This window comes from Aplidium turbinatum, chromosome 13 (assembly GCF_918807975.1).
Source record: "Aplidium turbinatum chromosome 13, kaAplTurb1.1, whole genome shotgun sequence".
NCBI classification, from domain to species: Eukaryota; Metazoa; Chordata; class Ascidiacea; order Aplousobranchia; family Polyclinidae; genus Aplidium; species Aplidium turbinatum.
In genome coordinates, this window is record NC_137484.1 from 19,093,821 (window position 1) to 19,120,657 (window position 26,837).

At 37.0% G+C, this 26,837-nt stretch overlaps 1 protein-coding gene across 3 annotated transcripts; it reads left to right on the top strand.

Moving 5' to 3' along the window:
• The first annotated feature begins 8,057 nt into the window (after positions 1-8,057).
• LOC145782217 (uncharacterized) lies at positions 8,058-25,436 on the top strand. Of its 3 annotated transcripts, XM_082593992.1 has the most exons (6): positions 8,058-8,181; positions 17,719-17,903; positions 19,769-19,933; positions 20,956-21,066; positions 23,694-23,885; positions 25,312-25,436. In XM_082593992.1, the coding sequence occupies exons 1-6, from the start codon at positions 8,103-8,105 to the stop codon at positions 25,330-25,332; spliced, it is 753 nt and encodes a 250-aa protein (XP_082450118.1). In that variant the 5' UTR covers positions 8,058-8,102; the 3' UTR covers positions 25,333-25,436. The 3 variants fall into 3 exon arrangements, with proteins under 3 accessions (XP_082450118.1, XP_082450119.1, XP_082450117.1); XM_082593993.1 differs by lacking the exon at positions 25,312-25,436 and having other exon boundaries at positions 19,769-19,939; positions 23,694-25,185; XM_082593991.1 differs by lacking the exon at positions 25,312-25,436 and having other exon boundaries at positions 23,694-25,185.
• The last annotated feature ends 1,401 nt before the right edge of the window (positions 25,437-26,837 follow it).

Genomic DNA, 26,837 nt, shown 5'->3' on the forward strand with positions numbered 1-26,837 from the left:
CGGCATAACGCGGTTGGTGCGCGCTCCAGCAGAAGACTTATTTTGTATTTCTCTATAAAATCCTCTATTTTTAATACGTCATAAATAAAATTTTGATCAGTTGTGTTTTGAATATAAAGATAGACTGCTGTTTAGCATAATTGCTGCATAAACAAATGATATCAACTTCGCTTTTATTACGTCAAAAAGTTCCTATGAGCCACCACGTATAGTAAGAAATTTAAAGCAAAATGGTTTCTTGATCAGCCAGAAAATTTGAACTTCATAGGATTAAAAGAAATGAATTACTTTTGGTATGAAGTTTCTTTTTTGGCATAAAACAATTATTTCAAAGTTGCAATGCGATAATAAGCTTCCACGCGGGAGCTAAAACGCCATGTTTTTCTCAGCCAAGTTGGCATTTAATTCCAAATTAAAAGTACGTGACACTGTGGCCACAGGTTGCCATTGAAAAGATTTTTCCTGGACTACAATGACTTCTGCTCAAAACAATCATTCCTTGCACACCGCTCATTTCTTATGATGTTCAGACTTTAGTCGCAATACAAAAAAGTTTACTAACACGGTAGAATCCGTTTAATAAATCCACCTCGGTTCTGAGCGTTTTTGAGTTTAATTAGCGGTGGATTCCGTATTTAAAAATATAAAATGCAGTATGAGGAACAACTCACAGAACCCCCACTAACAATCTAACACTTTCATTTCTTTTTTATTTTAAATTGTGGGTTCTATTCCTTTGGACAAATATTTATTTAAGTTGCTTTTTGATTTTACTGTTGAACTTTCAGTTTTTGTACTGAAATTTCGCATTGGTCAAAGAAATGGCTTTTACCAGGTTCCGATATAGTTTCGCACAAACGACAAAAGCTGCAACTTGTAGGCTACATTTTATCTACGTCGTCAAACGTTGTAACTGTACGCAAATCTGTAATTAAAAAATGACAATTTTTGCTGATTGAACGTTTGATAAATCAACCATTGTCGGCAGCAGTGGCCGAGTGGTTAGCGCGTTGGGCTCGCAGTCGAGAGCCTGCGTGTTCGACTCCAGCCACCCGCACTGCTGTTGTTTCTCTGGGCAAGAAACTTTACGATAATTGCCTCTACCCAGTGATCGATTTCGAGTAATGGGTAGTTCCAAATTTAAGTCATAAGCAGAGTAGACAACCAGAAACAGACATTGCCGTCGGCTGCAGCGTGGGTCAGGTGTATGTCGGAAGGCGTACACCGATGCATAGCGCTCAAGTCCGCTTTCCCGCAATGCAGGATAAAGATAAACAAACAAAAACAAACAAACCATCGAACACATTTTCAGTTGAATTAGAACATTGATCTGCCGCTGATTTTTCGTTTGTGTATTGACTTAATTTCTATGAAGTAATTTATTTAGCTGCTTCAGATAAACAAAGCAATCTTGATGATAGCCTGGTGCCGACAAAGAACTAAGTTCTCAGTATTCTAAAAAGAAAGCCAAAACAAACAGAAAGTGAATTAATTTATTGTCCTGGGCAGCGGCAAATCTGTTCCATTTATTTAGTTTCGTTCCCAAATCAAGCAGAACAATCAACAGATTATTGACTTCGTCGTAGTGTATTTATAGGATTGAATTTAATAAAGTACTGTGCAGTTGGATAGATCATTAAAAGAATCCTGCTCCAGATCCAATACTGATGCAGCAGGCCTAGGAACTGTTAAAGTAAAAGAAAAAAATTCTGACTACTTAATTTTTCTAACAATCCACATTAAAATCTTTTCCACCCTGACTTTATAACTTTGGGCAGGATTGTTAAGTTGAATTAAAACTACCCAAGCTCAACTCGCGGTTCCGTAATAGTTTAAAAACCGCTTCCCGATTCTCCAGTTCCGTAGTCTCTAAGTAGGCTAGTTTTTTCACTGCGTGACATTGCGTTTGATATTTATGCTTCTGAATAAATAAGATGCTATGATTGGAATTATTCGTTTGCTATATTTTGTCTGTTTTGTGGTTATTGCCAAAATGAAGTTGGCAAAAAAATAAAATCCCGATGTGGTTGAAAACTCAGGAAACGTTATTTTCTAGGTGGCGCCTTTTCACGTTCATTCCAGCAAGATTGCACGCAGTTGCAATAAGTTTGTTGGATTTGCATGTGTTAAGTGTTAGTCATAGTAGCGTATTGTTAGAAGTTTAAATAAAATTCACAGCATCTAGCCTACAGCAGATGGCGCTGACGGGGATCGCGATATGAATGCTTTTACTAATCTCCTAATAATGAAAAAAAAATCAAAAAATGACCCATTTTACTCTGGAATAAAGGTTTTACCATCAGAGTCTCTTCCTCCTGGAACAAACGGCCCTTGATTAAAGTGTAAAACTCTAAATCCAATCCGAACCAATGTTGGGTGTACCAAATTTGCAATGGTGATGTTGGTTGAAAAACAGGCCAAATTGCATGTTTTTTGTGGTATCTAGTCCCAAACAGTGGACCCTCTTCCTGTGTGCTCCGAGTTTACCACCCAATACAGAAAAAAGGGCCTTTTAGTGTAAAACTCTGCTGCAGAAGAAGGTGTCAATCAGGTTGGAAATGTACAAGACTTTCTGTCCACAAAGTAGGCCTACGTTCAGGCCGATAAACTTATTTGGATTAAAAGACAAACCACAAACATCTGATGTTTGAAAAAAGTAACATTTGCTTGACTTTGACTTTTTCAGAAGTCAAAGTACATATTGCACTGTGTGTACTGTAATACAAAAGTTTATCATTTTTGGGCATCTTGTGTTAGCCGCGGCTGGTCCAGATGATGAAAGATAACAACTGCAAATTGGGGTGTTTTACGTAAAACTTTCCAAGTTCATAAGTTCATTAATTTTAGATGCTTGGACAGCGTAATTTATCAGCTGTTATCAAAATTTTATTTACCTCTAAAATGTGTAGTTTCCTGATATAACTGAAGTGCATGTCTTTGTTAGTTGTCATTAAAGTAAATGTTAAAAAATTTCCAAATAAACAAAGTTGTCGTCGTGTTCAGTTGCCATTTGTTTAAGCCATTTTGTCTGCTTTTGATTTTCTGTACAGAACAGTTCAATTCTGCGCTTTTTATATTAAATCTTCTATGTTAATATATTATTTTTCACTACTATCTGTAGCATTGTTATAAAATCTTATAAAATGATTTGCATTACAAAGTATTCGTCGTTCTGTCATCCGATGGGAATTGACTAGACGGTCACAGATTCGAAACCCATTCATATCAATTGTTTTATTATTAAAAGCAAACCAACAAATTTGCGCTTACGATTTTCAAAAAGCAAACAAAAACACAAATTTTCTATATTTATAGTTTGTTGTAAATGGGAAATAAATTAAAAATTTTAAATACACATTGTTAAAATTGTAAAAAGCGAAATGTTTAAACGAAAGCTGCTATTCAAATTCAAAACAGAAGGACAAACAAGACCATGGAAACGTCGTTTCAATATCATTTTGAAAATTAAAAAAATAAATAAAAATACAGTTTAAATTTGAAAAAGTATTTGCTTGTAGAAATCCACAAAAAAAACTTTGAATTTAACTCGCTTCAGTGTTACATTCTTCCAACTAATTGCGCTATAATTGACTTGACATTTGTTTGTTTATTGAAATACTTCACCGTGAAAACGGCGTGAAAGTTTTTCATTGTAGTTTCATTTTAAAAAAGGTTACAGAGTTCAAAGAGAAGATAATCCTCCACAAATAAATTGTTGCTGCACGCCGATAAAAAACCTTCTACAGAAAATAAACATTGAATAGAATGTTGCTTGAAAAGCTGTTTTGCAATATGTCTATCAGTTTATCTTCAACGCTGTCTTGATTTGCATTCAACTCGAAAGCAATATTTAAATACGGGATATACAATAAGTTAGATTTACAGTATTTAATAAAGAAGCAATGTTAAAATTTGCTGCAACTCCGTCCACGATTTATGGATGAAGTTTGGTAAGCTGCTAAGGCCACTACCAATTTTTTTTTTGACTCTTTTTTAGTGTCCGAACCCTAAACTTGTTTCAGCCAAAAATTGCCTACGATAAATCCATGCAAAATTATTTTCCGCTCTCAAATTGAAACACTAAAATAAGAGGAAAGACAGTAGAAGAGAAGCTTATTTGAGGAAAGAAAACAGGAGATTGCCTTGAGGGCTATTTGCAAATAGGTAGGCCTATCTGGGTAAATTGGGACACTCAAGGGGTGCAGATTAGGTAACCAATTTCTTAAATTCCATGTTTCATGGATTCAGTAATTTGATGGTTAGGTAAAATGGTGAGTCCCATGCTTGAATCCAAGCACAGGGTGATGATAAGATAGGGTCCTCATTATACAAAACCTTCTGCTCTAACGAAAGTAGGGTGGGCAATTAATTTCTCTTAGCCGCCTTTCCTTCAGCAACTAGTCCACCAAATTTATTACACCCTGGATAGAGGTGAGCGGTGTTTTTCAACAAGCAGCCTATGCCGGGATTCGAACCAGGATTGTATGATTGGAAAGCGAACGCCTTGTCCGCTGCGCCATCCCAATCTGATGGCTACGTTGCAAATAAAATGAAATCTTAAAAGTGTTTGAAAAGCATTTTTTCTTATAAAAATGTTGACCAGCTTTACAGTATTTATTATTCAATTTGTGCACCATTTTTCCCTTCTTTAAACTAAACTCCAATAACTAACTTTGCTTACTAAATACAGGTTGTTATATGCTCACCATCAATGAGACTTTAATTTCATGCAATAAAAAATTTAAATCACTTTAGACAATTAAAACATGAAAATATGTTGTAGTTTCATCAAATTAAAGTACCGGTATGACTCCTTGGAGTGTAATACGTTTGATGATTATGGAACAACAATAGTTTAGAATTCAACTTTTTTGCTTACATTTAACGTCTGCTGAAGATTTAAAAATGAAATTATCTTTACCTCAATGTTAAATTAGATATTGGATATATACTGTATTAAGCAGTTTATCTTTCCTCGTTTAATGATTTCGCTTCCCTCTTTCTCCTGACTCCTAGAAAATGAGTAGCCTTGTAGAGGGACTTTTATGAACTCAAATAGTTGAAAATGCAGCAGAAAAGTGTCCTGCTTAATTTTATGAATTCTGGGTTCAGGTTTAATTTTTATTTCATGGTCGAACGGCGTTGGTTTGGCTCTCGGGGTATGCGCTTGATCAACGCTTTTGAAGGACCGCTTTCCATTCAGCGGCACCTAGTGGATTGAGTAATTCACAGACAACGACACTTCCACAACAATTGGAACCTTCATTCTGTCAATCTCAGTCACCGGCCTGCGTCCGAGATTCAAAACCACTAGGAGAAGGTGGGGTAAATCGGACCAACGGGGTAAAGTGGAACCCCGCCTTTTTTTCTATTAAAGTTCCACTACTGTGCGGATACCAATAAGTTTAGGGAAGCATGACGAAAAGTAGCTGCACACGCCATTATTCAAGGTTTCATGGTTTAGAAAACACAAAAAAGCACGGAAAGTACTTTTTGCACCCTCTGATCTATTGAAAAGTATGTATGGTAACTTAAATTGTATCTTGTGTCCATGAGGTAGAAGTTTTTTTGAATGATAAAAATGAGCCTCACCCCTGTCACGTACGCATCACGTAGATTCACTCATGTTGCTGAGTAGCTTAAATTTGGCCAACAGTTAAATTAGTAGTAATGTAGAGGTGGGGTAAAGTGGACCAGTGGTGGTCCACGTTACCCCGTCATAAATTTTTTTCTTGTTTATGATTTCTTGACCGAATTAGGTGCTGTGTTACTTATAATCTTGTAGCTTATTTTACACAACAGCTGTGTAGGCTTAATTAGCACTCAAGTGGATAGTTGTTCTGATATCCCACCAATCATGATCGAGTAGACGAGCTGGTTCTTAACTTAGTTATATTCTTGTTTTTCAGAAAGCCTCGTTATCAACAAAGGACATCCACCCAACAATCTTGGACCGATCGAAAAAGCTATGGCTACGGCTATTCAGGCAGTCAATGAAAAGAAAATGGGTTACCATACCTCAAAGCAAGCAAAGATTACGGAGTTCCGAAGACCACACTCAGAAGAAGAGTTAAAGGAAATAATATTAATGACACAAAGCAAAAAGGGACTTGGAAGGTTTCATTCAATATTTTCGAAAGCCCTGGAAAAAGAGTTAGTTGCACATGTGCTTGCTTGAACGAAGATTTTTTGGGGTTACAAGGAAACATCTCCAATCACTTGCATTTGAACTGGCACAAAATGATGGGTAGATCCAGTGTTCCAAATGTTTGCGGTGGGCGCATGAAGCCTGCGCTGGTTGCAATGAAAAGGATGACAACTTTATCTGTGAACTCTGTTTTTAAAAAATTTCTTCAAAGTTTGATTTGTAGTGGACTTATGAACTGCAGTTGTGAAGTTTCATAATTTCTTCGCTAATGATGCTAGTTGTAAATAATTTGATTTACTAGAAAAAAATTACGGAATTTGCTCAAAACTTACAACGGTCCAGTTTACCCCACATATGTGGGGTAAGGTGGACTATTGAAGGTAATTTTAAAATTAAAAAAATTTATATAAAAAAGCTGGCAGTCATCAAAAGTGCACTTTAAAAATTGTTGAAATCAGTGAGCTGTACTGAATTAACCTTTAGGTATTCCACTTTACCCCACCTTCCCCTATATTCTACAAATATTCCAAACTGCCAGGATTAGCTCTCAAAAAAGCTTTCTCGGTCTAAGGATAAAGATTTCTATAATCGACATAATCGACAAGTCAGAGCAAGTGGAAATAGGAGAAGTACGTCTCAGATTTTACACTGCAAACCAAGATTGCTACCAAAGAGGGTGTCAAATCGTTACCACCGAGATAGCCTTATTAAAACTAGGGTGCTTGTATTGGTGAGTGGATTTCTAGTAATCAAAGTTTCTAGATTTCTAGTTCTAGTTAGATATTTTTATTTTTTTGTCTTTTAAAATATACTAATTTTCCAAATAAGTTATGCCAGCACTAAATCCTAGTCTAGGCAGGACATAGGCTACTTAAGACACGATATGTTCAACATGCCTGGCTTTCATGAATCGTATATTAGACAATATAGACATGTTCAACCAAATGAAATAAACTTCACAGTTCAGATTTTGTTGACATTTAAGAAATTACAAAAAAAGAATGTTTTAAACTGCTCAAGCCCGTGCAATTTAACAGTAGACCAAATAATCACATATTTGACATCCCTTGCCGAGAAGGCAAATCACGTGAGTTGTAAATGATTAGCAACAATCCGAACAACAAGAACTTAATCATTGTAAGAAGAAAAGTAAGAAATAACTTGCTGTAAGGTAAAGGTGGGTCCATTACTTGATCCAAGCATCGAAGGGATGTGAAGCCAGTTTCTTTCTCGCGGCCGCGTTTCTTTCAGCAACTACGCCCACCCAATTTATTACACCCTGGGTAGACGTGAGCGGTGTTTATCAACAACCAGCTTAAGTCGAACCAGGAACGAAATTCTTTGAAACGTGTGCGATGAAACGAAATTCTTTGCAAGAATAAAAAGTCTGAAAAACGAAATTAAGATAAAGGAGTTTTGCGTTGAAACGAGATGAAAAGTTTCAAAATTGTTTTGTTTTGAAGTTTTGGACACTTGTGAGTTTAAATAATCTTTGATAACATCGCTAAGATTACCCACTTTGTTTTGTAATGCACTTCAGAGATGTTAATCTACTTTCTGCGCTCAGAAATTATCATTGTTTGATATAATTTCGAATTGACAACGAAACGGAAATGTTTTTATTTATTTAGTTCAGTTTTGTTAGTAACAAGGAAGTTAGTTTTGAAACAAAATTCTCATAAAAAAATTCATGTCATATAACATCAAGCTTTTGTTGATTCTACGTCTATTATCGTCACACAAACGTTGAAACGACGGATTGCAAAACTTTGCCAACAACTTTGCATCAGCTGCTTTTGCAGACCACGAGCAACTTTTCGTCACAAACGAGAAAAGCAATTTGAAGAAAAAGGCAAATCATCGAAACTACAAAACCAATCGACAAATTCCTGTCACTACAAAGCGATGCCAAACCAGCTAAGTAGTTAGTCCGCAGCTGATTAGAGTTATTATCATGAAAGTTATATGCGCAGGAGCGCCAAAGACAGGAACAAAATCAATTGCCAAAGCTTTACGAATACTAGGATATGAAGGTAAGGAGTTTAGTCTTTGATTGGTTTAAAACTTCGACTATTTCCTTGGCGTATGTTCCAATGTGTGTTCAGATACCAGTCTATCGTTAGCTTAAATTGTTACTTTGGAATGATTTGCTTTAGTTGTATCATAGATATCTTACATATAGATATGCAACTCAGCAATCGTGGAATTATCGTCACGCTCGACTGACTTTATGGACACAATCAACAATCAAGGTTGCCAGCTTGGCTAGCGTATCTATGGTAGGCTATTATTGTACGGTTTGGGCTTGGCGAGTGGCGGCTTTTGAGCTCCTTTGGAATATTTTGTTTGGCGTATATTGCAAGTTTTCACAGAATAGCCTACTATGAAAAATCAAAACAATAATCTTTCTTCACGTAGGTTATGCAACTTCTGTTTCATGATCGTTGGAACTACCATTTAAGCTTATTCCCAGTGACTCATTAAAGCTTGTTGTAGGCAGTTTACAAACCTGAGATAGAGGGGCGCCGGAACGATTTTAGGGTGAGATATACGGTAGCGATAATGCTGGGAAACTCGTTCGTTTTCCCGCTATTAGCCATGAAAGTCGAAATGTGAGACAGATGAATAATTGCAATAACTTGAACAAGAAACGAAAGGTAAATTTCACCTTCATAGCATCACAATCTGCTGCAAAGTATAAAATGTGCCCACGGGATAATTTGTGTGGGCCTACTGTAGGCTATAGGCCCTATAATTTGGCTAAAAGCGAATAGCAGAAGTTGTTAGCCTATATTGCAAAATGTGCAGTAGCTTACATGACCTTAAAAGGGCACCATTGCCCCCATCCAGAGAAAATTTGAGGGCAGGGGGCATCCTTCCCCCTGCTGAGACAGCTTCATTAGCATCACGGATCCAACCGCCAAACCAAGACAATTTTAATGTTTGGTACACACCATAACTAGGCTACCAAATGCTATAGCACAGCTTTCGGTAGCCAGCAGTAACTTTCATTTTGGTAACACTCAGTAGATTAATTGAATAAAACTTCAGCTTGTCCTGGAACTACAGCTCCAAAAAAGGTCTTTACCTACTTATCAATGGTTGACAGGCTTGTTGTTAGGCATTGTCGGAAATTTTCAAGCATTTTCAGGGGTTGTCAGGCATTGTAGAATAGCTACTTTTAGGCATTGTCTAGGATTTACAGGCATTGTCGATCATTATCAGTGGTTGACGGGTTTGTTAGGCATTATAGAACATTTTCAGGCATTGCCATACATTTTCAGGGGTTGTCGAGGATTTTCAGGAGTTGTCAGGCATTGTAGAGTAGCTACTTTCAAGCATTGTCGGGAATTTCCAGGCATTGTCAAGGATTTCCAGGCATTGTTGATCAATATCAGTGGTTGACAGGTTTAGTAGTCATTATGGAACATTTTCAGGCATTGTCGAACATTTTCAGGGGTTGTCGAGCATTTTCAGAGGTTGTCAGGCATTGTAGAGTAGCTACTTTCAGGCATTGTTGGTAATTTCAAGGCATTGTCTAGGATTTAGGGGGGCAGAGGGTGCAGGTACCCCGGACCCCCGACTTTTAAAGGGCCCCCTACGTGAAAAAAATGTGATTTTGTGTTATTTTTTTTTCTTTTAGCTTTGGTGGTTTCTGCAAAATGCTGTGCAGTGCTGGATTGATGCTACTGTAGACGTCGAGGGGGTGTTTCGCGCCATAGGCGAATTTTTTTTCACGGGGGCCCCTGATCTAAAAGTGTCCCGGGCCCCCTATCAGTTAACTCCGGCCCTGTGTGAAAATGAAATCAGTTTTTTATCAGATTATAATCAAAATCAAATATCGTAGTCTGAAAGTGCCGCCCCCAGACGTGCCGCCCGGGGCGGTCTGCCCCTCCCCCCCCTAGCTACGCCACTGATTGTCGGACATCTTCAGGCATTGTCTAGGATTTCCAGGCATTGTCGAACATATTCAGTGGTAGATAGGTTTGTTAGGCATTGTCGAACGTTTTCTTGGGTTGTCGATCATTACCAGGTTTTTACAGGTTTGTCAGGCATTGTCGATACTTATGATAGCCAGGTCATTTAAACGCTGCTGTGTTTGTGTATACCGTAAATACGTTTACAACCTACGCAAAATAGAAAGGGATCATTCTGCTGCGCATGCAGAGCTGGGAATGAAAATGCATGAAAATGTTCGACAATGCCTTACAAACGTGTCAAAAACCAATAATGATCGACAATGCCTGGAAATCCTAGACAATGCTAGGAAATGCCCAACAATGCCTGAAAGTAGCTTAATCTAGAATGCCTGACTACCCCTGAAAATGCTAGACAACCCCTGAAAATGTTTGACAATGCCTGACAAACCCATCAACCACTAATAATGATCAACAATGCCTGGAAATCCTAGACAATGCCTGGAAATTCCCAACAATGCCTGAAAGTAGCTACTCTACAATGCCTGACAACCCCTGAAAATGCTCGACAATCCCTGAAAATGTTCCATAATGACTACCAAACCTGTCAAACACTGATATTGATCGACAATACCTGGAAATCCTAGACAATGCCTGGAAATTCCCAACAAATGTCTGAAAGTAGCTACTCTACAATGCCTGACAACCCCTGAAAATGCTCGACAATCCCTGAAAATGTTCGGCAATGCCTGAAAATGTTCCATAATGACTGCCAAACCTGTCAAACACTGATATTGATCGACAATGCCTGGAAATCCTAGACAATGCCTGGAAATTCCCAACAATGCCTGAAAGTAGCTACTCTACAATGCCTGACAACCCCTGAAAATGCTCGACAACCCCTGAATATGTTCGATAATGCCTGAAAATGTTCGACAATGCCTCACAAGCCTGTCAACCACTGATAATGATCGACAATGCCTGTAAATCCTACACAATGCCTAGAAATTCCCAACAATGCCTGAAAGTAGTTAGCCTACTCTACAATACCTGAAACCCCTGAAAATGTTCGACAACCCCTGAAAATGCTCCACAACCCCCCAAAAAGCTGACAATGCCCGACAATGCCTACAATGCCAGACAATAGGTATTTAGAGGTACCCTCTGTGACTGTGATTTGTTTTCAATCGCCAGAATCTCCATAAAGCAGTCCATGCGGAACGAGAATGTGACGTCATCACAAGCAATCCATACGTCAACTTGAAAACGAAGAAAGTTTTATTTAAACAAAAACCAAAAAAATATATTAAAAATAAAGTTGTTTTGCTGTGCCAAGTTTGAAGTCAATGCATACAGCCATAGCTACGCTGTTAGCCTTCAAACATCTTTACGCACCACTGAGTTGCATATCTATATATAAGATATCTATGGTTGTATCCTCTAGAAATATCGTTTTTTGTTCCCGGATTTCCCTTTTTCGTCATGGTTTTCCCAATGAGTCAAGTAGTTTTCGATAACTAACTGCTTGTTAAGAGTCTTCAGTTTTATGTTGTTTTTAGGATCGTTTCACCAATGATTGTAACCAACAGTCTGTAATAGCCTACATTTTCCCTTTTGCTCTGGGATTTTCAACAACGCAAAGCTACATTGTTCAAAATCATAATTTTGGGATTAAATAAATAACCTCAGATCATATGCGCTCATGAATGATGTGGAAAATTACGTGAAAGATGAAAATATATATCAAGAAAAATTTACCAAGATTGCAATCTGTACAAAAATAAATATGCAAACGTATTTTAGCAAATTTTCTCATTATTATTTCTTATCATGGCTATCATCAGTTCGTGGCAACAGTAAGAGTATCAACAACTTCATTATAATTCCTGAAGACTAATCGGTAACTTATGTCAGGTGCATTAATTTCAAAAGATACTAATCTTTAAAACCATAATATCGGCTAAATATATCGCAAAATTTCCGCTCTATGTTTTTTAGTTATTGTTTAACTAGCTTGTAAGCAAACATCTTTACTAAATGTCTACGCTGTCTTCTTCTTTCTTGCTGTCTTTCTTCACATTGCTTAATTTCGGGAGAAAATTCCGTGATAACGTTTTATTTTTTTTTCTAAGCTGCAAGGCTACTAGCGGCAATTTCTTGCAATGCACCTTTGCGAATTGGATTGCTGAGAATACATTGAAATGCTCTTGATTTTCAGTCAGTGGCGTAGCTAGGGGGGGGGGAGGGGGGGCGGACCGCCCCGGGCGGCACATCCCGGGCGGCACATCTGGGGGGCGGCACTTTCAGACAGGACGTTTTTTTTTGTTGATAATGCAAAAGTGCACGGAAAATAAAAGCAAACAGAATGGCAACGTTCAAAACAGTGGCGTAGCCAAGGGGGAGGAGGGGTTTGGGGGTTACAACCCCCCCCCTTTGGCACGCATGTGACGTCACGATATTGAGAATGATGCTTTCAGTCTCTATGTCTCTAAAACAAAGTTTGCCTAATTTTAAACGAAACTCCATTAAAAGAGCGAGTTTTGCCAATACCAAACATTCAAATATCTCAGCCAGGAATTAGCAACAAGAAAACATAGAGACTTAGCTTTATTAAGTTAAAGAAAAATTCCCAAGAAAACATGATCTTATCCTTTTGCTATGCCACCGGACAGCACCATTTTACAGGAATATTTATACTAGGGGATTTATACTCACATTTTTGTTAAAAATGCTCTCAGAATGCACCAAATCCAAAGTAATTTTTCAAAATTTTCTGGGGGAGGCCTCCCAGACCCCCCGCCGCTGGGTGTCGTCTTTGGCGAGGACGCCGTCGGGCTTCGCCCGCCGGCCCTTAAAACCTCCCCTTTCAAAATTAGGCTACTGGCTACGCTACTGGTTCAAAACATACAATAATTCACACTTTAAGTCAATTAAAAAAATTTCATTTTCACATGCTTTTTCTTGAAGGGGCGGCAAAATCTGAATCCGCCCCGGGCGGCACATTCCCTAGCTACGCCACTGTTTTCAGTGGTTAATTTTCTTTGCGACTGGAATGCATTCTGTGTTTGAGTTGTTTAATTTATAAACTAGCGCTCAGCTAAAAAGTTTAAATGATGTTTGTGCTTTGAATATTTCACTGACCCAGGGCATTGTCTTTGCATTATTGCCAATGAAAGCAAAACGTTTGAGCACAAAAATTGTCAACTTTGCTTCCTCTTTTCAGTTTGTATCAACACAACATGCATCGCATCGTAAAACGTTCAGCGATTGGTGTCAGTTTACGGTTTAACGAGAAAACTTCGCAAAGGAAATACTTGAATTCTTTTTTGCAAACGCGTTGGTTTTCAGAAGCAGTCCTGCATCAAACGAAGTGTGAAGAATTTGCAGAAATGTTTTGAAAGACGTTTGTAACATAATGTTTGATCATTGTTCTGCAACTGAAGAATACGCTTTCAATCGAACGTGCCTTTTCACCCTGTCTACTTAACCGTCTTGACACCTATTGGGTCAAAGAATCAAAGTTGTATCGCGTGCAATGAAAGGTTGAAATTCAGCCAAAGGTAGGATAGGCACGTGCACTGGTGACCTAGAAATACCAAAATACAACCTCATTTGACTTGGAAGCTTCTGCTTCACTATGCTGTGATGGATACTGCTCAATGCTCACTGCTTGTCTTGTTTTAAAATTCTTGTATCTTCCCAATACCGATAGTTTCACCACTCTTCAGACATCTTTTAACTTTCACTCTTTGCAAGTCCCAAAATTTGTGTTTTCATTGATTTAATGTTTCACGATGTTAAATCAATGTAAAAATTATGAACTTTACTGGCTGGAAAAGTATTATGTTCTCATTGTTTGCTTTTACAATGCTCTGGCACTGAACTACGATAAGCTTCTGATATCACAGGTTTTCCATCAAACTAATCAGGTCATTTTGCATTTGATTCAACGTCTGCAGAATGCAGATACTCGTGATTTGATATTACGTCTGCAGACGTTGATTCAATGTTAAAAAAGAACCTGGCTGATTTAACAACGTCCGGGTGTGATAGTTGAAAAACGTTTCAAAGTGTTTTGCAGCTTAGTATACTCCATCTGTGCTAAACCCAACCAAAGCTTCTTGACTAGCTAAATTCTTTGTGTTTTCGTAAGTCTAGTTGTATTGCACGATTGCGCCATACCCTTAGTTTCAATTTTTATTCTTTTGAAAGATTATTTCAGAAAACTACAGTATCTTGTAGATTACTCACAGGCCAATCTGCATGTTTATAGCGTGTAGCCTGCTTTTCGTTTTACTTGATAACAATTTCAAAATGTTGATTTGCATTTAATAATCTTTCATAATCATAATATCATATCATCGCAACAATTTGAATTCTCCATGGGCTTATAGAGCTTAACCCTGCCCACACCCACAACGCGCGATTTCAAATTCAATTAAAGAAGCCATTTATTTCGTTTTCCTACCGGTCCTCATGGGACTGCTAACTGTTACCCCAGCCAGAAACTTAATCTTTATTAACGTTAATTCAACTTAAGCAAGCGTCAAGGTAAAAAAGGTTTCATCTACTGGCTGGATAAATCACACTTGTGATTGGTAACTTTCCGCATTTGAACATTGGTTTCACAGATGCAACTTAGTTAATCTTCTAATCTGATTGATATATCTAAGCGTATGTTGCTCTCTGTAGGTGTTGTGTTCTGTGTTTTTTGTACTTGTAGGCTATTTTACGTGGGCTTTTGAGTTCCAGAAGAACTTTGTTTACAATGTTACGTCTTTGTTGGTATCTGTCGCACAGGTTTGTTTACGATCAACGACCAAGAAATTTTAAGAAATCTCAACAATTTCCATCAAATTGTTGTTTGCGCTAAACCTTGAATCAGAATACATGTTTAGAGACTACCAGCAAATTTTATGCACGTCTTCTGAACACAGATTGTATGTTTATAATTGCGGTAAACAATCAAACAAATACTTGTGCCGTTGGGATGTGCCAATTGAAAGTAACAAGCACAGTGTTGGCATATGCAATAGGTTACTGAAACTCGACACTGCAAATATTGAAAACAATATCGCTTTGCAAAGACAGGCTGTGCTTTTCAAATAATACTTTTTTATGAATTTAAAAAGACTGCAATAGGCACGTTTGACCTCAAAGGCCCTATGGGTACCACACATACAGTTTCATTTTTAAAGAAGAGTCGGAAATTTAGAAGTCGCATTCTTTCGTCGTGCCAAAGAAAATAGTTCAACTGGTGTTGAACTGAAACGCGAAATTAAACGCATTGTCTGCATTTAATCCCAAAGAATGACAGGGCAATCTTGTCACATGACTGAAAAAGCAACGCGTGACTGGAATGCAAAAGATGTAAATCTAAAAACAAAGCTAGAAATATCCCTTTTAAATTCATTATTCGAAGAAAAACTCAATTTAGAAGTCCTAGTGTGGTTTTCAGTTCCTAATGTAGACGATAAAACTTTTCTATGATCGCTTTTCTCACGGTTTCTTGGTTATTTCACAAATCGGGCGTTTTGTTAATAATAACATTATTTAATTTACTGTTGCTCTACAACTGCTAAGAGACAGGGCTCATATCTAGCTTTATATCACGCTTACGATGTAATCACTATATTGTCCGACTTATCCTCACTGCATTAATGCAAGAAAGAATAGCATTGGCACCGCATTCAAAGTCTTCGGTACGACCCGACCTGGAATCGAACCCAGATATACCAGCATTAAAGCCAAAGATGATAATCACTCAGCCACTGAGCAGGTTGGATGACTTGATCCAAGATTATTAATATTAGGCTGTATGTTTGATTCGGCTCTCGCAGTCAGTTGTATTCATTGACACTGCACAATGTTGTATCGTTTTTGTTTTGAATCTACTTCTTCCATTTTTAACTTGTTTGCCAATTTGGAAAATGTCAAAGCATTGGTTGATCAAAAACATTTCAAGCTTTCATGTAGGGGTTTTCTACATAGTCCAATTCCTTTTAATCGTGCTCATATCCATGCTGAATACATACATGAATTGCTGCATTAGTCTATGACTTCCACGAAACAAAACTCATCAAATCATTTACAAAATTGGCTTTAAAATATTGAAATAGAAAATGGAATAAACATTTAGACGCTTTGGATAATTTTGCATACACAAGAGGCTCGTTCGCATAAACTCAGTTAACCTCCATTCAAACGTGATTGTACCGGACGTTCTGTTTATTTTTGTGTGTCGAAATATATGATTGACAGAGCAGTCGTTTGTTGCAATACCAATTCAACCCTGTGAGAACTTTTCAAGATGCTCGTGATTCGACATTACGTATCGTTGAAACTACGTTTAGTAACCAAAGTTTAACAATCTTATAAGAACACAGATTTGAAATAACCGGGTCTCACTATTTCACGTCTAAATATATATGAGACATAATTTTTTTTAAGTTTAGAATTTGAATTATTGAAACAGCATAACATGGAATTTAAGTTAGCGTTAAAAGTACATTGCAAGCTTTTTAACTTCAGCAAGTATTTTTTTGTTTCTTTCAAGCGGCAATTGTCTCTTGAGTTTCAACACTAAAAATATTGGGTTTAATGGAATACTAAACTACAAGCAATCCATTGACCACTTTTTTGCCATTCAAAGCATCAAAAAATGGTTTTACACCTTTTCAAACCATGAATTTGAAACCAAAGCTACACTCAAATCAATGGAAGAAAATCACGGCTGAATTGGCAGTTTGCTGCCCTCAATTCACTTGCTCGTTAGCGCGTTAACTTCATGATTCAAGCCAACAAAAGGAACAAATTGTAATGTTGTACGATTTGTTGCCAGTTGTTTGTTCGATGTAATTTGCAGTCAATAATATCAGCTGACATCAACAACCACTTGTAGTTTTCCGCTGCCGTTTCAATATTGAAAAGAAGTTGATAATTAACACATTTTAAGTGCATGTTTTATTATCTTGGTACGTGTTTTGTCTGCTGTTTTAGTCTTCATTGGACATGTGTATTTAGCAGTCAACACAAATGTAGGATGTCCCTAATTAGATTAGAGCATGTGAAATTTTCTTTGCGTGCATTGAGTTAATTGCTTCGAAGACTTAAACGATGTAAATCACAAAAGTAGGTTAAAAGTTTACCAAAATTGCTGCTACTTTTTGTCTCTCCAAATCGAACCGAAGCAGTTGCAGGCTACGAAAAAAATCAAAAATCAAACCCCGAGACTTTCTGTCGTTCAGACGCTTTGCCGCCAACTAGTGGAATTACTTTTTACAGAAGTAATTGGGAACTTCTGAAGACTGTTTGAGTTTCCAATTATATGGTAAGATTCTTCAGTGCAAGAGCTGCACAAAGTAATTTTGATATGTTTGGGTCACTGGTTATTATTTGGACGATCACCTCCCCCCTACGTAAGTATTTAGAGAGAAGAATTGAAACGTGTCCGTATTTTACCAATGTGCTTCTATTGTTCAATAACCCTAAAAATTGCACTATACCTTTAAACAGTCGTTTGCGCTATTACTAAAAGTGTAAAACCACAGTTCGGTATATTCAAATTCTACTTTGTTTATGTACAATTTTCATGGCGAAAACTGTCATCAAAAAAAATATGCTTAACCTACTTATGTTATTTTACCTTCAAAGGTGTATACGATGTTGAGGAGGCGATGGAATTTGCATTCGAGGAATGGGAAGACTTATATAATGGCAGGACCTTAAATTGCAAGAAGTTGATGAAGAATACGTATTCAAAAGGTGTAGAGGCAGTAGTTGACATGCCGCATTCTTGTTTCTTTGATGAGTTTCTCGAAGAATGGCCCAAGGCTAAGGTACAATTAGACGTTGATCACAGTTTTATCTAAACCAGACATTTTAATCGCAACATTATACCCATCATTGAAGTTTAAAGAAAACTGCAGATAAGGTCACGTATTGCTAATTCCCAAATAACATCCTGAGCAATCAAGGAAATTCATTCACTGCACTGGTGTAGCCTAATGCAAATCTCGCCTACCCAGCAGTTTGAAACATATCACTCTAGTTGGATCCATGTGTATCGATTTCGTTTAAGTTCAGCTAATACATAGGAGGTGATATAGTTTTGTCGCTTTTATGATATTTTGGAGCGTTCAATTATTTTGCGGCTTTAGAAAAACGAACGACCACTTTTTAAATGACGAGCTTCATCGTGAAGGTTTAAAACGTCTTAAATCCATATCGTAGTTTTACAAATTGTCACTTTTCTGGTGATAACGTTGGATGTAGTATTACTTTAGGTGATTTGTTAATGCGAAAAATTCTTTAAAAAGCAAATGTGACTTTTTTGTATATTTTCTCTGCTTAGAAGGTATTGATTTAAATCTATTGCAGCTGGGTTAAAAGGACGATACTTAGTCTCTATGCCACAAAGAACGTTTCTTGCCAAATATTTTGTATTTTAAACTCTACGTTGCTATTCAGGCTCTTATCATAAACAAAATGCTTTTAGCAACTCGTCAGTAGCCTGAAGTACCAGCTGACTATATCTTATCATTTGTTTATTTTGACAAGATTATATCAGTCTCTGATCACGAAAACTTGGAATATACATTTTGAATTTTAGTCAAATGTTTTTATTTGTAGAAGGCTAAGCCGATGCGATTGTACATGACGATGCAGTCTTGACGTGCAACTTCGTCAAGCTTGTACCACTCATTTGCACTCATATATTATTGTGTCATCAAAAAAATCATTTAAATGGACTTTCTACAGTATGAACTTTTGCCTTGGCGTATTAAAATTTGGTGTAGTGCGTTTAGCAAACCACGAACGGTCTTACACGATCTCCAATGTTTTCATTGGCTGATTGTGTGTGACAACACTGATTGCGACTGTGGTTAGATAAAAAGATGACAATCATCAAGCAAAGCATTCAGTACCAAGAACTCGATAAACGCAAAGCTTGGTATGCTGTAATATGTACGCATCAAACTCCTATCAATTTTATATATTGCTTGACATGATTATGATTTGCTTTGTAATTAAATGAAATATGTTACAAGCAACAACACTAGGCCTGCCTGTCTTGCCCAGTTAAGTTAATCGTGTAAGCCTGAAGCTATGGACCGCAACAGAAATATATTTAGTGTAGATTAAGTTTTACTATTTTTCTATCATCGTTTATTTAAAAAGTTGCTAACACAATTTTTCGCGCGTTATTACCACAAGTATGTAAAATCTGCCGCTTTATTAAAGTCTCGGTTTCATGCTTTTCTAAATTTGCATTAAGAACACGATTGATTTCAGAATAAATGCTAAAAGCATTCATTCTCGTAAAGTTCATTTTTGATCCTTAAATATCTTGAATGACTTCCTGAATAAAGATTGTCACTTATTTTAAGCAACCGCATAGATTCAAATACCAAGCGTAATCAAAACGCTTCACAATCCAACTTTTGCCATTAAGCTTGGCATTTTAACCTGAAATAATCTTTCTCTCATTCTCTTCAAACTTTGTTGTTTTTCTCCGTGCCAGTTATAGGCAAAATTTGCTTTCAGTAATGACGAGCTTCATTCGATGTCTTCAACATGCCACACTTGCTCTTTTAGCATGTCTGAAACGAAACATAACTCAAAACAATGCTGATTCATTTTCCTTGTTTATTTTCAAAAGACATTTCCGCTGTGGACGTCAACTTATTGATTCCATTGCCAGGTGATCCTGATGCTGCGTGAAACAGAGGCATGGTACCACAGCTACAAGACCATGGTGGAGGGAGCGCGTGATAAATATGGATTTTATTTATGGTTCTTGATCTACTTGTCACCTGCCACACGACGAATGTACAACTGGTGCAAGGGAATGTCAAAGTCATGCATTGTGAGTGTCGTAACCACCGGGTAAATTGTTTTAGATAACCGATTTGCAATACGCAATTTTTTTTAAACTTGCATACCAGACACGACAAAATGCTCCCTGACCTAAATTACGACTCGACAGTCCTGTTTTTGTAAGTGAAAAAATTATCGCTTTCAGAAAAGAAATTTATTTGCATGTTTTCGATATTTTACTTTGTTACTTGATTTTGCAATTAGGCTAGTCATCGGATACTCAACATTTTCCTCACATTACAATCGAAACTTCTTGCAAACTGCATACTTTTGCTCATGAACCTTTTTCGAACTTGGCCTCCATTTCTTCAACTACTTCCGGAAAGTTGTTTGGTTTTCGATTTAAATTAGCTGTTGTAAACATTCTCCGGATAAGAAACATTCTCCTTACAACCTTGCAATGGAAAATTTTTGCAAATTGCAGCGCATAGCCTACTTTTGCTCATGAATCTTTTTGGAACTTTGAGTACATTTCTTTAACTGTTTCGAAAGAGTTCCCGTATTTGATTTTCGATATCAATTGGTGGTGACAAGACAGTTGACACCTTGACGACTCAAAGCCTTGGATTGCAATGTGTAAGGAACATGCCAATCACTACAAACGAAGCATATTTTGTAGCGCGCTTTAATGGCTTTGTTCCCTTTGTGTGATAGTTCAAAGCAACAGACTTCCTTGCCAAAGGTTTGCCAATATCGTTTAACAGTCTGATGGAATAAAAAAACTAGTCCATTCGGGACTTGAGCTAAGGCTTGTTTGTTTATTGTCAGGCTAGCCACCATGTTTTAGTTAGAAAGACGGCTGCTTGACAAGATGGCGGGAAGGTAGCCTACCTTCGCTGCCTCCTTATCTTTGCATACCAATTTATTGTTTGTTTTCTCGTTGACATGGGATAATTGTAGACTAGAGCCTATGCAATGATGAAATAAACTGTTGTCTTGTTACATGATTTTGAGAATGTAGAAGAAAAAGGTTATAACAGTCTGTTTTATGAGAAAAACATGTCATTTCAGGGAACCGTAATGCCTCACGAAATATTGTGGAAATCCTGGTACAAAAGACACAACTGCTTTGTAAGGAATGTTGTCCCGTCCGATCAGCTGTTAGAATACAGAGTCGAAGAGGTAAGTTAATCCTTCAGGGGTTTCCCTAAATCCACAAACCACTAAATCTTCAAACATGTCAAACATTAAAAAATAAAGTCACATTTTAGTCTTTTTGGACACTTTAAATGATCTTTAGGCATGGTAGGGAAACTCAGGGTTGAAATTAAGGAATTGTGGCACAACAGTGTTGCCAAATATTTTTAAAATTAAAAAACAAACTAAACTTAAACTCTCTTTTCATTTTGTAATAAGGAGAACTTCTGTATTTCTGCATTACCCGTAATCGCCACAAATTCAACAAATCCTTTTTCAATTCGGAAAATGTGGGAATGTAGCCACTGTTTATTTAAATAAAATAATTTCCGTTCATAAAAACAATAAATTGCTAATAAGCTGAGAACTTAATTGTGTATTGCTATATACGAACCTACATAAAGCTAATTAGGTTTTTTCAGTGCTTTGTTTGATTTATCTATTTAGGCCTATGACCTTCTAACTACAAAGACCTGTAGCATGTGAATTGTGAATACACATAGACGCTAGGAAAGGTTGTAAAAGATGATGGCTTAACACGACTTTCGGTTATATTTGCTTAAGGTTGTACCCATGTATTATCACAATATCACTCCCGTCTGGTACATAACCCTAACGTCTTTACAAATGTCAAATAATTTGCTTAGAAGCTGGAACATAATTTGACGGCCTTTCTGGGGATGGTTGTGTAATGTGTATTGACATATTACTTTAAGGGCGAAATAGTGGGTAGAGTCTAACGTTTTGCTAGTTGCGTAGATTTTCTGTGACTTACAAAAAAGAAAATTGGTGCTAATTAAATCACAAGAAATTTTGTAAATTAAACTTGAAAATTTTTATAAGAGTCAATTTTTGTTATTTTTTAAAATACCTTTAAAAATTCTGAAGATTTTACCTGAACACGAAATCTGAAATTTAAACCAATTATTCTACACGTTTTGATGACTACTGGGATTGTTTTCTTTGTCTGTGTTTGCTAAATCAAACATATGTTATGTTGAAGGTGCACACAAGATTTTGACATTTACAAAATTTGTCAAGTTTCATGTCTTCTGCTTGTTGCAGTGAAAGATTTAGCTTCCATACAAAGTTGTCAAACAAATTATATCCCAACTAGGTGCTTCTGATGCTTGCAATTAACCATATTGGCGTTAATCTGAACCGAAAACCGTAAACAACTAAAATTTCTGGTAGGCTGCCTTTTAAAAACCAATTAAACGAGCAGAAATGTATTCAAGCGGCAAAAGACGTGTGTTTAAAAGGAACATTCTGAGAAAAGTGAAACCAGTTTCGTCATTTAATTGATATAATTGCATTTTATAGAGGTGAGTTTGTCACGCCGTATCGCGTTTGTGGCCCATTTAAATTGTGACGGGAACATGTTGGTGTATTCAACGACTTTCCAAGTTTCTTCAATGAAGAAATGGTTTTGTTTCAGAAACCCCTTAAAACAAAAAAGTCCCCTGAAAACGTATTCAACATCAAATTAACTGAAAAGCAAGAATAAAAATTGGTTTTTAATGCAACTCAATGAAAGAGGCAATTAATGGCTCTTCATAAAATTGTGATGTCATTTCTGACTATATTAGTAGCCTATCATTTATATTATGTTTTGCCAAGAGCTTCTCTTGGATTACCAAGGGTAATTTTTTACATAGTTTTTGATTGTGCTGTGATTATACCTTAATGTGAGCTGAATATGAAAGGCGACATGACGTTTTTGTAAATCATTTTAAAGCTGTATCATTACACACAGATGTCGAAGTTAAGGTTTAAGTTATCTATTTCTTGCGTTATGTTTTTGGAGTGGTGCTTTTTTGAAAAAAGTTACGTTTACAGTAGTTGTTAAGATTTTAATAGTTAATCAATGGGCTATAACTTGCTGCTCTAATATAAGATGCAAACGTTTCACCAAAGCATATCTATGCTAATTCTAAGCACATTGTTGAAATTATCGTCATCATGTTAAAATTATCCTGAATTTCGAAATATTTTGTTCACTGATGGCTGATGAACTGATAAGTAAAGTTGTTGTGGTTGGTTTGTTTTTACAACTTTTGGACCAACCATTCAAACGAGATCTACAATTTGGGTAATTTGTTTGAACAACTTCTAGTAAAGTTTAAAGTCATAAATTCTTAAAACTTTTGTAGCTCGGAATACTAAATCTGCTGCCTACGTTAGGCAAACAGTTGAGCAAACATTTGCTCGATCTTAAACAGTCTAACTGTTTGCGTTGTGGGCATGATTTTCAGTTGAACCTCAATGAACTGAGTTATGCTGCTTCTCCTTGCAATCATCTATCACGTTCCTTTGCGCGATTGTATCATCACTTTAGCCTACTGTACTATCATGATTTTTGTACACAATGAAACTTTTGCTGCATTTCAACACCTATTTCTTTTTGTGAAAACTACTCTAAGCGTCAACATGAAAACAGTAAATTACCGTGACGTAAGGAATGGTTGTGCGGTACTTAGTGTTGCTAAAGCACACCGTACTCTACCGGTGGCAATTTGAAGGTTAGATATTTAAAAAAGTAGGAGGTGTTATACATGTTGTTTGAAAATCATAGTTTGTTTCAGTTTCACAACTGATATTATTTTTTTCAGGGATGGGAACCCCTTTGCAAATTTTTGGAAAAACCTGTCCCAAATGAACCTTTTCCGTGTGAAAATCAAGCCAGTTCAAAGCACAACATTACTGACAGAATGATGCAAGATACGTGGATTGCCAAGAAAATGATTAGAGAAGCTAAAATTATTAGCGTGTTGTTTATTGCGGTGCTTCTTCTAATTATCGGGGTAATCATTCTTTTGGTTAAAGTTTTGTAATTTTTTCTTTTCATACTGTTTGCATTGTTTTTTCAAAATAGATGGTTATCAGAGGAAAGAAATTATAAAACTACCTCAAAAGTCCTGCTTTTAAGGTTATTTTCTTAATCTTTTCTGGATCCTATTTAGTCGTGTTTTACGTAACTGTGCAAGATCATGATAGTATAATTGGTAAGACTTTCTGATAGACCTTCCTTCATCAGTAGGTTATATCAGCATAGGTTAACCTCAGCCAAAACTAGACGTGCAGCAAAAATCATTTCAGTGATTAAGTTATTGTCTGTTAGCAATAAGCCTTTATCGTTATGTTTTTCGTTATTTATTGCTTTTAAAACCAATGTAGGTAAACATCCCTAGGGAAATAATCTACCCAAGAAATATTCCCCAAAATCTTTTATGAAAAAGATTGCCCCCGGATAAAATCCCTCTGGTAGCCTAAGCATTTTCTTTCTCGGAAAGGCGTTCGCTTATGTAGTTGTTCTTTCGGGGGGTATTTAGGTTTACCAAAATAGATTTTTTTCTGAGGAATGTTTACCAGGGCAAACTTTTTCCTAGAGAAGTATTACCGATTCTTCAAAAACAGGCCGCATGTCTAGCGTCATTTCATTTTCGTAGTGTTGCAGACTGATACAATTTAAACTTCAACAAAAATCTGCCTTTTAATCTATGCCGATATTGCCAATGGGAAATTATAGCATATTGGTTAAGACAGAATTAAGTATTTCTGCGCAAATACAATAACTCAAGTTTTAACTGTTTATAACTACGTTTGGCCAAAAAGTTCAAACCATAGGCTTTAGCACTCGACCTTTTACAATAGTTTTGTATTGAAACCGTGAGTTGATGTGACTTGTTTTTTGACAATTATGTTTTTTGTCTTTTCCTCTGTCAGTGATCAAAGAATATGCCGTATTGTTTTGTAAAAGCGACTAGTTTATCTTTTCTCAAACGTGTCGATCAGTGTCTAGTGGCCAATACATAGCTATTTGCACCATCGAAGGGCATGACACAAACAACTTTTCGAAGGTTGGTTAAACCACTTTCTTTGCCGGTCGACCGTGAATAGACGTAAATGCAATGGTATTGTAAATTTATGTGCTTTACAGTACTACGTGTGTGAGTAAACTAGTCTCTTTGAATTTTTTCTATGAGCCTGCTTGAAATGTGTCATCCTTGTGACAAGATTGCTTGAAATCTTCAGTATTGTAGAATCGTGATTTGTGATTTGTTTATGACCTTTTCTTATTTCTTTGTAATACAAAGCCTGAATAGCCCATGTATGAGAAAGCGAAAAAGATGACAGTACGGTGTAGATTCTTAAGCATTCGAATATTTTTGAAGAATACTTTTCATTTTTTTATATACAGTACGGTATTCTAACGATCTGTCTATGTAGAGTCGTAGGCGAGGCCGTTGAGAGGGACATCTGGTCCGATACCAATTAGATCCCCGCCTCCAAATCAGGACATCTTTGAAAAAAACTTTTTCAAAAAAGAAAATTCCAAGGAGAAAATACAACTAAAATAATCGAAGAAGAAATATGGTTCTATTGGTTTTCTTTCGAAATAGGCAGTCTTCAAAAAATGATAAAATAGAAACCTGGCCTACTATGCGTGAAGATAACACGGTAGTTTCGTCAAGGAAAACACTTAAACGATGAGAAAACTTTCCTCATCTGTTATGAGGACGGTAGGGCTTAAGGTACAAGTAAGGCCTGTAGCATAACCAGTGCGAAAAATAGCTCCATAAAACACTAACTTTCAGAATAGATAGGAAGCAGCGAAAGTGTAGCCTACTCCAGTTAAGTCAAAATCTAAAAAGCATTCGAAACGCAGCAACTCCTGCTAGGCTACCAACAAGAACGAAGCAAAACAAACAAAAAGTAATATTTAGCCTATAGCCTAAGCTACTCAATGCTAATGTAACGTGACGATATGAAACAGTCATCAGAAGGCCTAAGTCTATGCCAAAGGAAATAAGAACAAGTAAAACTGAACAGTAGCGTATTGACAGACAAACTCGCAGTCAGAAAATAGCAAGAGCTTATTCAAACAATTGCGGAATAACTTAAGTATTCGGAAAAGCGGAAAGCATTCAATTTATTCAACAGAGATGTTCAGGTATACCGTTTCTCTGATCCGACGAGTAGCCTACAAGTCCTGTCCTGATATGATTTAAAAAATCCTGTCCTGATCCTGCTTATTTTCAATGATCCTGTCAGTTACAAACTATCGACTAGGCCAGTGTTTCCCAACCTGGGGGTAATTTGCCTGTTTTCGGCGGGTAACGAGACCGGAGGTTGTAAACTTTATAAAAGCGAAGGAATGGAACAGTCGTCTTTACAAGGAACTGTGCAAGAAGATGGGAGAAATATACGAAGTATTACTGTACCACACAGAAGTACGATGGCTGTCTCATGGCAAAGGATAACCCGCCTGGTCGAACTTCGTGAGTCCGTGGCGGGTTATCCTTTGCCATGAGACAGCCATCGTACTTCTGTGTGGTACAGTAATACTTCGTCCGACTTGACTGAATACTTCTCTAACCAACAGTGGATTTCCCAGCTGTGCTACCTGGCTGATATCTTTGGTGAATCGAACAAAGGCAATCTTTTAATTCAAGGCAAGAATGTAACTGTGATCGACACCAAAGTAGCCGTAGCAGCATTTATCGCAAAGGTTAAATTGTGGAACAAGCGAGTTGGAAGAAGCACAGTTTTAGACGTTTGACATGTATCTCGAAGGCAATGGACTTGAGTTGACAGCGGCGTTGAAGAAGGACATAGCTGACCACTTCGGCCAGCTAGCCAAGAAGATGGACAACTACTTTCCGAATTTGAACACGGCTAGTTTTCAATGGTGCACTGAGCCCTTCACATGTGATGACAGCCAGGTGGATGATGACGACTTTTCGGCCAAAGAA